Source organism: Nuphar pumila, chromosome 11 (assembly GCF_984573655.1).
Source record: "Nuphar pumila chromosome 11, dmNupPumi1.hap1.1, whole genome shotgun sequence".
Lineage (NCBI taxonomy): Eukaryota > Viridiplantae > Streptophyta > Magnoliopsida > Nymphaeales > Nymphaeaceae > Nuphar > Nuphar pumila.
The window spans coordinates 95,729,254-95,743,030 of record NC_143259.1 but is presented as its reverse complement, the minus strand read 5'-3'; the positions used below and the strand labels follow the sequence as shown (position 1 = coordinate 95,743,030).

At 38.7% G+C, this 13,777-nt stretch overlaps 1 protein-coding gene across 2 annotated transcripts in view; it reads left to right on the top strand.

Moving 5' to 3' along the window:
* Nucleotides 1–4,198: 4,198 nt before the first annotated feature.
* Nucleotides 4,199–13,777, top strand: part of LOC149822544 (uncharacterized protein At1g51745-like) — a 39,485-nt gene continuing 29,906 nt past the window's right edge. For both annotated transcript variants that reach the window (XR_016426221.1, XM_089981623.1), the window contains exons 1-2: nt 4,199–4,838; nt 7,853–8,904. Coding sequence is in view for 1 of the 2 variants with exons in the window: in XM_089981623.1 (XP_089837749.1) it covers nt 4,657–4,838; nt 7,853–8,904 (1,234 nt within the window). In the remaining variant the exon portion in view is untranslated. The remainder of the gene's footprint in view (nt 4,839–7,852; nt 8,905–13,777) is intronic.

The following is a 13,777-nucleotide window of genomic DNA, read 5'->3' as shown; positions in this document are numbered from 1 at the left end:
GCATGGAATCCGTACTCAAAAAATAAGAACACTTCTATATTCATACATTAAAATCATGCTCAGCATGATCTCCGAACTCCAACAAAGCAACTCTGGATATCAACAACTAAGTGAGTGTGTGAACAATAAAGTGTTACATCTAATAAATTAAATAACATGTGATGTGCTTGCATCACTTACTCACCACGGGTATTTACCAGATTTGCATTGTTTTTGTCACTTACTTACCACGGATAGCTGAGCACAAGCGGGTTCCATTGAGAAATCTGCAAAAAACACTATTTTAAAATGAAGTAACCACAAAAAAAAACTAAGGCAAATGAAAACATCTTGCATATTCCTTGAGAAGCCCAGTACCCAATGACCTACCGAAACCACAGGGGGTCGACCCCCTGTCGGAACGCAGGGGGTCGACCCCCTGTCGGAACAGCAGGGTGTCGACCCCCTGTTGTCGACCCCCTGCCGGAAACTGCAGGGAGCCGACCCCCTGTCGGAACGTAGGGGGTTGACCCCCTGCGTTTCGCAGGGGGGCCGACCCCCTTAAGGTATTTTAGAATTTACCTTTTTCCGGGCGGCGGCAAACGACGATCGGTGTGGCCGGCTAACGGTGGATGTTGGGGCCGGCGAACGGTGGACGGTGGGGCCGACGAACGACGGAAGGCTGGCGGGAGTGAGAGCAACGAAAGAAGAAAAGAAAAAGAGGGTTGGGATTAGGGTTATGCGACAATTTGCGATGGATTAATTCCGTTGCTAAGCCGCCATAAATCAAAACATGTAAATGGCCACGAAATATATTTTGTCGCCAATTCTGTCGCTAATTAGCGACGGAAGATTTTCCGTCGCTAAATGCTGCGTCCGTTTTGACAAAATATTTTATCGCAAAATCCGTCGCTAATTAGCGAAGGATTGTGAGATGGGATATATTCCGTCGCTATTTTCGTAAATTTCATTGATTATAGGGACGGATGTGTTTCCCTCGTTAATCTGTCGCTAACTAGCGACAAAATTATTCCATCGCTGATAACCTATTTTCTTGTAGTGCTTTGGATTTTCGTACGGCTAGTCATACGAGTTATTAAATAATAGACCCTTGTATGGTCTCGGTCCGCTATGAGGTCTATGCCTCTGCATACCCACAAGGTAAGAGTAAAATAAATATTAAATAATTTTAGTTGATTGAAAAACTCATTTCTGAATAATTATGAACTATTGATATGACATTTGTAGAACTTATGGAACTACAACTCATGCTACTGTGACTAAATGTACTTTTAATTCAGTTATCATGAATTAGAGAGCATAATTATTTTCTTAGAATGATGTAAATTTCCATGCTAGTTATATCTGCAGATGTTGCATATATTTGTACACAGGACACTGAGCACCACATATAAATATAATGCTTCTTACGCAAACAGGGGAGTCTGACCCTTCTGCTTGAAATATTTTTAAGGTAACAAGTCGTTTAAAACATCGGGGCGTCGTTCTGGATTGGGTCAAGAGATCTCCATCATTTAGTGTTTTTGGTTGTGTTGGACTCTGATTAGTGTAGTTACTTTTAATTTATATAAGGGATATTTTAATGAATGAATGAAGTTATTTTGTATTACTTTGTGACTTATATGTAATGCACTCGACTTGTGTTTTCACACTTCCGCTATTTCAAAAAAAAAAAAAATTTACTCCAAAAATTTTTACTATAAAAAGTTGGGGCGTTACAACATACAGAAAAAAATATGTAAGGTAAATGCAGACAAATAATCTTTTTCATTTTTATAATTACATATTTTAGCATTTTGTTCATTTCTAGCCTTTTTGCACAATTTGCCCCTACCTTGGGGGGTAGTGATCCTGTGTTCGTCTGCGAGCGTAGGTACAAATGGCCTCGGGCCACAGGGTGTGAGCGGGCTCCATTGCTCACACTGCAAAGATACAACGAGTTAATATGATATTAAAAAGACAAGAGAGGGTCAGGACAGGAGCACAACGCTCTGCCATAAACTTAAATTCGACATAGGTCCCGCCCCTACACGCCGAAAGGGTAACAAAAGTAGGAGGAAAACCTGCAGCCAGACCGAGCTCAGCCCCGCCAGATAGCCCAAAAGGAGGCAGAGGCTACCCTTGCTTGCGCGCTAGAAACAACTCTTGCAGACTCTATGGGCAAGCCGAGAGTGGCAGAGCCTGGCCCCTGTCGACCTGTAGAAAGACAGTCAGGGGCAGGGGATTGGCCCCTGCCAACTTGTCGGAACATAGAAGACAGCAGGGGCTCAGCCCCTACCGACTTGCCAACAAGAAGTAACAGGAGGCGGCAGGGGCTCGGCCCCTGCCGACCCACAAAAGCCTAGGCGACAAGGGCTTGGTCCCTGCCGTTCTGTCGGAAAACACCAAGGCAAAGGGGAGGGGAAGAGCCCCCTCCCTTGCCTGCCGAAAGATCACAGAGGCAGGGACGGAGCCCCCCTGCCTGATTGACGCAAGAGGCAGAGAGGCTCCACTCCCTGCCTGCCAAAAAGATTATAGAGGTAGGGGGCAGAGCCGCTTGCGAGAAGATTATAGAGGCAGGGGGCTTTGCCCTCCTGCCAGACGAGAGGTGGCAAGGAGGCTTCACTCCCTGCCTGCCGAAAATCTTGAGTGGCAGGGGCTAAGGCCCCTGCTTGACAGAAAAACGAAGGGAAAGAAGACAAAGAATGAAGAAAATGAAGAAGGAGAAAGAGAAGAATAAGAAGAAGACGAGGTGGTATGGCCATCAGGCTGGAACCCGCCTCGCCTGCCGGACAAATAGGAGAACGAGGAGAAGGTGCAGGGAAGGGGCCGAGCCCCCTCCACTGACACTCGCACCCTGGGCGAGAGAGAGAAGAGGGCCTGACGCCCTCCCCTCTGTTGTAGACAGGAAAGAAAATAAAGAAGTTGAAGGAGACAGTTAGGTGAGCGAGAGAAAGAGAGGTGTACCTCAGAGGGCTGGCGGGGGTCGTCGATGCGATCACTGGAGAGGGGAGCAACATGAGGTCATCGGTGAGGGACTCGGTAGGGAAAAAACTCAGGGAGGGTGATAGAAAATGGGGGAGGAGAGGGGAACACAGGGTGGCTGACGGTGCTACAAAAAAACAAAGGAGAGGGGGAGCAACGGTGCAGGGGACACAGGGAAGAAGGAGGGCGACATGTGGGAGAGGGGGCCTGCCGCCTGCCCTTCTCCCCCTGTGTAACCTATTAAGGTTACGCAGGTCGGTGGGTAGGTGGGGTGGTGCCCCAACCTCGATGCCCTGTAGGATCCGAGTTGGGTCTGAATATGGGTCCAACTATTTCTATTTTTTATGTATATTTTACATTAAAACTATACTTTCATTCAAAAAATATTTTTATAGAGAAAACATGTAAGTAATCAGAGTTCAAATCCTAAACTCAAATGCTTCATGTATTGAGATATTTCTTCTACAAGTTAGCACAAATTTTTTGTCTTGATAATGAGTTTGCAGAGACATTATTTTGTAAAAATTATATCTCTCAGAATACTCAGGATTTGTGGCTCAGATTTTAAGGTATGTTAGTCTAGATACGAAAGAACACACTGTCAAAAATCTTAAAGGTCGATTCCTCATAATTTGGAAAGAAAAATTTATGAAGATAGTCCAAAATTTATAATTTTTTGAAACACGTTATGTCAAATAACATAAACAATGTGTTATAAGCTTTTTAGCTCTATGCTAGAATAAAATTAAATTCTAGATTTTTTGTCGGCATTATTTTTTTTTTTGAATGATTTATATTGTACCATGTATATATACATTGCAATATTTGAAAGCCTCAAATTTCAAAATATGACTAGATTTTTTCTTGCCCGTATTTTTTTTCCAAGAACAAGATTCGTCACTATGAAGTCTACCACACGAGGACTTGCATCAAGGGTCAGCCGGCTAGCTCAGACGAACCGAGTCTGTAATAAGATTCCGCATCGCCCGAGACAAAACGAACAGAATCTAATAAGATTCCGGATCACCCGAGACAAGACTAACCGAGTATCTTTCAAATCACGTTTTTTTTTACGTCACCCAAAAGATTCAGTGGGTAAATAACCGCGGTGAAAAAGAGTTTGCCCTAATTACCTTTCCCCATTTGTTCTTGTGAGTCTTAACCCTAACCCTAGGTGGGGCTTCAAACCTCTGGTTAAGGAAACATACCCAGGGCAGACCCGCCCTTCCCCTTCCCCTTCCCCTTCCCCCTCTTCCCTTCTCACACTGCAAATCTCGTGTGCTTCTTCTGCACCTCTGCACATCTCCGAAAGTACCCACGAGGGAACAGGAAGAGGAGCGAAAGAAGCAAAAAATTTGAAAAAAGTCATAAATCTCGTTGGGAACATGTTTGGATCTCGGGAAACATTGCACCCATTATGAAGAAATCCCGGAATTTTATGATTTGGATGGTTTTATCAGGATTTCGCAACTACCCACATGGAGAAAACGAGTGTACCGGTTGGATTCCGAAACCCTAGTTCGTGAGCGATTTGTGGGTTTTGGGACAACTATGTGTTATTTTCATGGGTTCGATGGAGGTTGAGCTGATGGGAGGTGACGATTTGATCAGATCTGTGTGCATGTGAGGTTTTTTTTTCTTGGTAACTAGGGTTTTTTTTGTTTGTGGGTGTTGGTGGTTTTGATCGGAAGGATGGGAATTCCGGAGGACGAGGCGGTGGATTGTGGCGTGGGCACCATAGTGTGGGTGAGGAGGAGGAACGGGTCGTGGTGGCCAGGAAGAATTCTGGGTCCGAACGAGCTTTCGGCGACACATTTGATGTCGCCGAGGTCAGGGACGCCCGTGAAGCTTCTTGGAAGAGAAGACGCGAGCGTGTAATCTCTCTCTCTCTCTAACGTTTTCATGCGGTGGTTGAATTTGATCATATTTATTTGTATCTGTTTTTTGTTTCTGATGCATTTTCATTAAGTTTTGGCTGCGTTTTTTACTTTCTCTGTGTGGTTTGCATGAGTTCAGGCAGATTGTATATGGTTTCTATGTCTCTCTCTCTCTCTGTGGTTTGCATGAGTTCAGGCAGATTGTATATGCTTTGTATGTATTTTTGTCTCTCTCTCTATCTCTGGTTTTCATGAATTCAGGCAGATTGTATATGGTTTGTACTTTGTATTTCTCTCTCTTTCTCTCTGTGGCAGATTGTATATCGTTTATACTTTGTATTGTTGGCGGAACCGTTTTCCTGAATGTTGTGTTGGTTGAATGCTGAAAATGGGTTTAGATGCTCATTTTGTTGCCGGTTGGAATTGGGTGTCATCTTTAGCATATTTTTCCATATTCTAGCTTGATGTGGGTATGCGTGAAAGATGACAAGCTTAAGCAACTAACCCTTTTCTAGATATCGTACTATTTGCTCTGAATCATAAGATCAGCAATGATTACACTATTGGAACATGATGGAGGTTTTGCTATTCATGTAGTTTGATGGCCAATGTCAAGATACTTCTCATCCACAGCATTCCGACACCTTGAATTGGTTGCAGAGAAAACTCTACCAGACATTCTTTCTATGTCTACTTGTTGGATGTGCTGGATTTCTCTTTTTTGTTTTCCAGATTAGTTGGAGTGGGTTATTGTGGGAATAATTAGAATAATGCTGATGCAACCATGTAGTTGTCTATTTAGTAAATGATTCTAAAGTCATTCAAGCTTCATGTGGCAACACTTAGATGCTTCCGCCACAGCGCTTGGGTAGTGATCTTGAAAAATAAAACACAAGGACTTCACGGTTGTTGGACTAATTTGCTGATTATATGGGCCATTCAGTGAAACTTATCTGTTATTTTTAAGGTGTTGCATGATTCTTTGTGAGGAATCATAAGAACTGCATCCGAGTGTACAATTTGTCACTGCTTGGCTTGGATTGTTGTGGGAATCATTTGAGCATGGATGCTGGTGTCTATTCTGTGGTTGTCCCTTTAACTAATGTTTCATGTGATTTAATCATCCTTTTGGTTTGTTCATGAAGCCAAACACATAGTAAACACTTTCAATTTGACTCCGTGAACAATCACTTATATCCTAATCTTTTTGTACCATGCATATTTTCATTTAAGTAACACTATATATGCCGTGTGGATTGATGAATAAGTCTTCCTTTTACGGAAGTTGGAGTAGACCATATTCTTGATATTTTTGTTGGTGATCTTTTCCCTTTTCTATCTACTATTAAGAATAGTTATGTAAAGGTTTAGCTAGAGCTGTTGAGCAATATTGCATATGTGCTTTGTCTCTTTTTTTTGTGCTCAGGGTTGACCTTGTAGCTTGTGTAGCTATATCCTTTTCTATTATGAATGTAAAATTCAGCCTTGAAAAATTGGGGCAGTTCTGATAAGAACAGTATTTTTTGCTTTTGAATGTTTTTATTGGTCTCTATCTATTTTCGTTATTTCGCTGCTTTGAATTTGTTTTCTCTCATTTTCAAGTTCAGTTTCCATTTAGTTTGGCTTTAAAAGTTTCTAATGTTTTCAAAAGATTACGTTGCCTGAAAGAAAAAAGGCCAGGCCTTTAGAGTTTTCCAGAGGCCTACAGGCATAGCTTTCTTGCTCCAGATTTTTGTTGAGGTGTACATTTGATAAAGTCTACCACTGAAATTGTCTGTGTCAAAATTTTTGAAAAGTATGACATTTATAAAACCCTGTTTCTTGGGTAAAAATTTTGGCAAACACTTCATGTGGTAATTGGATCAAAGAAAGAATGTAAAAAATAATTAATGTCTGATCATTCAAAACCAGTTGTGGTAAGAAAAGTGAAACAATTGTGGTCTCTAACCAATTACTATTTCTTTTCTCTTAATTATTTTGTTGACAAGAAAATTTTCTTTTTCTATGAGACTTTGTTCTCATATGTTGATTTTTTTTTTGTTGAGCATCTGTTGACCTGCCAAATCAGCAACCTTTGTGACTGCAAGTGGTCCATCTCGAGTCAGTTGAACCTTTACAAGCACAAGATTTGAATTTATTCAATTGGTCAAGTAGCCTTGATGAGCTGCCAAGTTATGGCTTGACTATGTCGCACATATACTCCATTTTTCCTTGATCAAATTTCAAAAGCAGTTACCCAACGTTCCACTCAATTGGATCAAAGAAAGAATGTCAAAAATTTGGGCATGACATATTTGGGAATTTGTGACTAACCATGCTTATGATCCGGTTGAAGTGTTTGAATTCCTTGGGTTTTCTTGAGCTCTTCTGAAATAGTGTAATGTTCATGAGCAAGAGTTAGAGAGATGTCTGTTACCCATATCAACATGATGCTATTTTAAAGGAGCTTGCTTTTCTTAATTTGATCATAGTTGTGATTTTATGCCTCACAAGAAAAAGTTTTAATTGCATTTGGTGGGTCCGGAAGTTAATAATCTACTTGGCTGCACCATAGCCTAGGAAGGAAGAAGAGATGTATTCTTGGGAATGAAAAACCAGACTGGTGCCTATGCCATTCAAATTTGTGTGCATGCGTGCTGAAAGATTGAAGGGGTTTCACTTGATCCAAGCATTTTTCATCTGGCCATTTTCCAGCCATGGGGATGACCGAAAAAAATGCATGGTATTACTGTTGCTAGGCAATGCCATTTTCATTTCCAGTGACTTCCCTTGTATGAGAAAAGGGAGGAACAGGTTGGTGGTTGATCTGACAGATGAAGAGAAATGATTGGGGTGGGGATCAGGGGAGAGCGACCAATTGGGTCACAGGTGGTGCACTGGTGCACCTACACTTCGGTGTGTGTGTGCACTTATATGAAATACTGTAGCATTGTGGAGTATTTGGAGTTTCTTTTATTCAAATTAAAATTTCTACCACTTAAATGTTAACGTGTGAGGGTTTTACTTTTCAGGGATTGGTACAATCTGGAGAAGTCCAAGCGTGTGAAGGCATTTCGATGTGGTGAGTTTGATGACTGTATTAGAAAGGCTGAATCTTCCCAGGGCCTTCCACCAAAGAAAAGAGAGAAATATGCCCGTCGAGAAGATGCAATTCTTCACGCTCTAGAGCTTGAAAAGCTGCAACTTGAAACCAAGCAACAGAAATTTGGTGGTGTATCTAACTCTATGGGTGATAAGAGGTTTTCTATTATGAAAAAGGATTTGGAGCATTCTTTTCCTTCAAATACTAAATTCAGGGAAGATGATGCTAGAGGTACTGGTAGATATATAAATGTAAAATCACACTCTCTTTCTAGAAAATTGGGTTCATCCATGAATGAGGAATATAGGTCTAGTCCTTTAGCCATACAAAAGATTAAACAGGGAAACCAACTACACTGGGATGATAATACTGAAACCATGCCTCGGATGAGGGGCCTCCAAGATTTTGGCCTTAAAACTGCATCATTAAAGAGAACAAATTCTACCTTCACAACATGTGAAGGTAACAGAAGAATGCCTTCATCTGAAAATCTCATTAGTGCTATTTGTCCCACTCTTCGTGGCACTGGAACTGCAAATCAGACAAGCAGCAAGAAAAGTTCTTTTGCTATAAAAAGGAAGCGGTCACTTGGTGGCTCATGTGAAGAATCACTTGTTAAAAGGCGTGATAGGCGGCGTACTCTTGTCCAGGTATTGCAAAGTAGTGCAAAACTACAAGCATGCCAATCATCACAATCTGATGATATGGGTTTGCCTATTTCAAGGCCAGGAGAAAAAGTGCAGATGGGTATTTTGGGCTCCTCAACAGGGGAGAAAATTCCATCATATGATAATGATAGTATGGACCATGCAGAATATTTTCCAGATCAAATGCACACATCACACCAGTTTGGGATGGATAAGTCTCTTCTCTATCCCAGTTCTTTGACAGAGGATAGGTTGGTGGATGAGGGAGAATCTGATTCTTGTGAGCGAGATCCACTTAATCATGACATGGAGGAAGAGGATACAATGCTTTCAGGTTTGAATTATTAACTTCTGCTCTATCAATTGTCCAAGAAAACTTTTTTGTATTAATGGTCCATATTTCTTCTTTTTGAAGACTTCAATGTTTATTAGTATACAATGATATTGCCCTTGATGTCCCAAGTGTTTGATTTATTGTTACATGCTTATATGTGTTCATAGTTATGGTATATATGATTTAATATAAAATTCATGGGTCTTCTTGTATTTTAGTCGTTTACATTGTATGGTATATTATTGACTGTGAACTGCGATCAAGACATATCTGGATGCTTATACATTACACATTGGAAATAGCTGGTTAAATTTGAAAATGGTTTTAAATGTTTATGTATTTTATCTATTATTTAAAGTGAATTGGAAATAACATATTACAAATATTATAGTTGCTTTGGAAACTATATATGGAGCTTCACTTGTATAGCTTCTGCGTGTGCATGTGTGTGTGTGTGTGTGTGTGTGTATAGGGCGCTTCTATGGTGGTACCTTATGGTGGTGCACACTTGATTTACAAAGATCTGAGCTTCAAAAGAAAAATATAATCGTTTGATCATGATTAGTATATTCTATTTATTATTTTCATGTGTTAAAGTTGACTCAAATACGATGTTTTATATCCAGATTGTAAAAAGTGTATCCTAGCTTGTATTGGTCGGGCCCGAAATAAGATATCATAAAAAATGTAATTTTTCAATAACAAATAAAAAAATTGAAAAAAGTCCTAGAAATTCATAACACATGAAACCAAGGTTGTAAGTAGCGAATAGTTACCCGTATCGGTCGGGCCAATAGTAACATCGTATCGTATCATAAATTTTTAATAAAAAATCCAAAAAAATCAAGAAAAATCAAGAAAAATCAGAAAAATTTAGTAATTAAAAAAATCATATCACATGAAATAATGATGAATTGCACAACGTACAACTATAAAATCACATATGAAGCATTTATGTCTCTATAAGCTACATAAGACATGATCAAACATTAACTATCTCACATGAATAAATCAAAATATTAAATATCTTGCAATTAAGAACATGCCACAAGACTCATGCTTTCATACTAAATAAATAAAAATATTATGGCAATAGTTGCACTCGATTTTCAATCGGTTTTCACTCATTACTTGAGTGCCTTATTGCCATGTCGGATCATTTGATGCCATATTTGTTGGAGGAGTGTGGAGCCTGATTTCTACCTTGATATAAATTTTTTATTTTCACAATAATTTTAATCATAATAAAGATTTTTTACCTTAACCCATTTTCTTGATTGGAAACATGGTGAAAATGCATTTTTTTTACTTTAACCCACTTCTTTATGTGAAAAACATTGAAAATGCACTTCTAATCGCCTCTAGACAAACAGAGAAGTTGGCCCTCAAAAGGTATTTAAAATCCAAAACGAAAAAAATAATTTTTGGCCTTTTTAAAGTGTGTTGAAGGTGTATCGTACGACACGATACAAGGGTGTACTGTACGATACAGGTACAATATGAGTGTGTATTGTATCGTAAACCCCAAAAGTAACGATACATATTGTATGCTACAACACATTACCGACAACCTTGCATGAAACAATGATGAATTGCACAAGATACAACCATAGAATCACATATCAAGCATTTATGATAAGACATCATCAAAGATCAAATAATAAAGATATTAATGCATGCATATCTTACAAAACAATGCGAAATATAAAAAAAATCTTGCAATTTAGAACATGTTACAAGACTCATAGTTTAATAATACATAAAAAAAACAAAATAACAAATTTATGAATACTTACGTTTTACATAACCAACTTTTTCCAAATTATAAACAAAAGCAAATGTATATGATTTCAATCATCATCATTATCTTCCTCTTTTGCTTGTTCTTCTCCTCGTTCATCATTCACATTCACATCCTCCCCAATATATGTAGTCTCTTCATCATCTATCTCATGTGCTCCTTCCACGTTGATCCATTAAATGTCCTTTTAATTTAGAACACTTGGTTCTTTTTGAGCCCATGCATCCAACACATTAAAATGTTTTAGAATGATGGGATCAAATTGCTCCTTATACCTCCTTAATGATACCTTCTCAATTTGTCTAAAAAGATGACATGAAAAAATTAAAATTAGTTGAGTTTTAATGACATAAAAACAACTTTAAATAAACATATTAAAATGATAAATAAACTTGATAATTTTATATACTTCTGCCATAGCCGCAAGTTGTAGTGAACGTAGACAAGGTCATTGAGCCTTTTATGCTCCAATCTATTTCTTCTTTTTTGATGGATTTGTTCAAAGACACTCCAGTTTCTTTTGCATGTTTGACTAAGAATGCGAATGAAAAATACTCTTAAATTTGAAACATCACTCTCAAATCTAGTCCACCACACCTCTAAAAATAAAAAAAGGAAATGAGAAAATAATAGATACAAAACATCATAAATAAATAACAAAATAAAATTGAAATAAACAAAAATAAATTACTTGGATGCATTGCGGAACGGTTCCACACTGCTTCAGGTCTTGCCATATCATACATTTCATTGTCATACATCTTTATTTCTTCATGAATTTTATATTGGATGCAATATTCAAGGATCGACCTCTCGATGCAATCCAATATTCTCTTGTTTACTTGTCCAATTTAAATATAGGGGAGTATCTAAATGCAAGATTCAAATAATATGATGTAACATGAAGATGTTAAAGAAGCTCCTCAGTCCACCTATGACCTATGTGGTGGATCATTGGTCATAGGTGGATTGAGGAGCCTCTTCAACATCTTCATGGCCTATAGAGATAAACTATAATTGGCCTGTCTTCACTGTCAACCAATCTAAGCACCTTCACTAAAGGTACGATGATTCTCAATAACTTTATACGAGAGTCCCAGAATTCACTTCTAAATACAACATTCATAATTTTTCTTGGCTTTCTTTTTGTTGCATTGGGATATGCATTTCACTTATCTACAAACAACAACAACAACAACTACGCCTTCATCCCAAAACAATTGGGGTCGGCGATATGAACCAAAAAAGAAAATCATTCTGGGTCATCCACATGAATCCTTCTCCTCCAATCATTTCTATCCAATGCCATGTCCTCGGTGAGGTTCAAAACATTCATATCCTTTCCTATCATCTCCATCCAAGTCTTCCTAGGCCTACCCCGACCTCTTTTAACTAATATATTTTCCCATTTCTCCATCCTTCTAACTAGAGCATCATTAGGCCTTCGCCGAATATGTCCAAACCACCGTAAACGATTCTCTCTCATCTTATTTTCAATGGGTGCAATGCCTACCTTCTTACGTATCGCCTCGTTCCGAATCTTATTTTTTATTATATTTTCATACATCCATCTAAGCATACGCATCTCAGCTACACTCATTTTTTGAATATGATGTCTCTTGGTAGCCCAACATTCTGTACCATATAGTAAAGCGGGCCTGATAGTCGTCCTATAAAACTTTCCCTTCAACCGCAATGACATTCTACGATCGCACAACACTTCAGTTGCACTTTTCCATTTCATCCACCCAACCTTTATTCTATGATTTACATCTCCATCAATTTCTCCATACTTTTGAATGATAGATCCTAAATATTTGAAACAGTCATCCACTGGTATTTCTTGCTCACCAAGCTTCACTACACTCCCATCACTACTTCGTTGCTTACTAAACTGACATTTCATATATTCTGTCTTACTCTTACTCAACTTAAAACCTCTTGCTTCCAATGTCTGTCTCCATAATTCTAACTTAGCATTAACCCCAACTCTAGACTCATCAATCAAAACAATATCATCAGCAAACAACATACACCACGACACATTTTCTTGAATTGATCTCGTAAGCTCATCCATCACTATAGCACATAAGAAAGGGCTTAAAGCAGATCCTTGATGTAACCCAACCATTATAGAAAAATTGGTTGTCACCCCTCCACAAGTACATAAATTGGTTACTGCTCCTTCATACATATCTTTAATTATACCAATGTACTTGGGAGAAACACCTTTCTTCATCATTGTCCACCAGAGAACATCCCTAGGTACTCTATCGTATGCCTTCTCCAAATCAATAAAAACCATCCTCTCTCTATATCTCTCAATAAGTTGTCTAAGAAGATGTATCGCTTCCATAGTTGATCTTTCAGGTATAAAACCAAATTGATTCTTCGATATCATAACAACCTTCCTCAACCTAGATTCAATCACCCTCTCTCAAAGTTTCATAGTATGACTCATGAGTTTTATACCACGATAGTTTGTGCAATCTTGTATATCACCCTTATTCTTATATAGAGGCACCAAAGTACTCTTCCTCCACTCATTAGGCATCTTATTTGTCTGCCAAATCTTGTTAAAAAGATTTGTCAATCATTCTAAACCTTGCTCTCCCAAGCATTTCCAAGCCTCGATAGGTATACCATCTGGCCAACTGCCCTTCTTGATTTCATTTTCTTCAAAGCCTTTGCAATTTCTTTCTTTTGAATCTTGCGTATGAAGTTACGATTCATCTCATGAAAAGGAATGGAGAAGTCTCCAAGATCCTGAGCATGACTTTCATTAAATAGCTTATCAAAATAATCTTTCCATCTCTTCTTAATCTCCTCATTTTTGGCTAAAACCCGTTGCGTATCATCTTTGATACATCTAACCATACCCAGATCCCTCGATTTCCTATCTCTCATTTTTGCAAGCCTATAAATATCCTTCTCGCCCTCTTTGGTATCCAACTTGTCATAAACCTCCTTATATACCTTATCCCTCACATTTCGAACTACTTTTTTTAGCTTCCTTCTTTGCTATCATATACTTTTCCAAATTCTCATTATCACGACTCTTACTTAGATTTC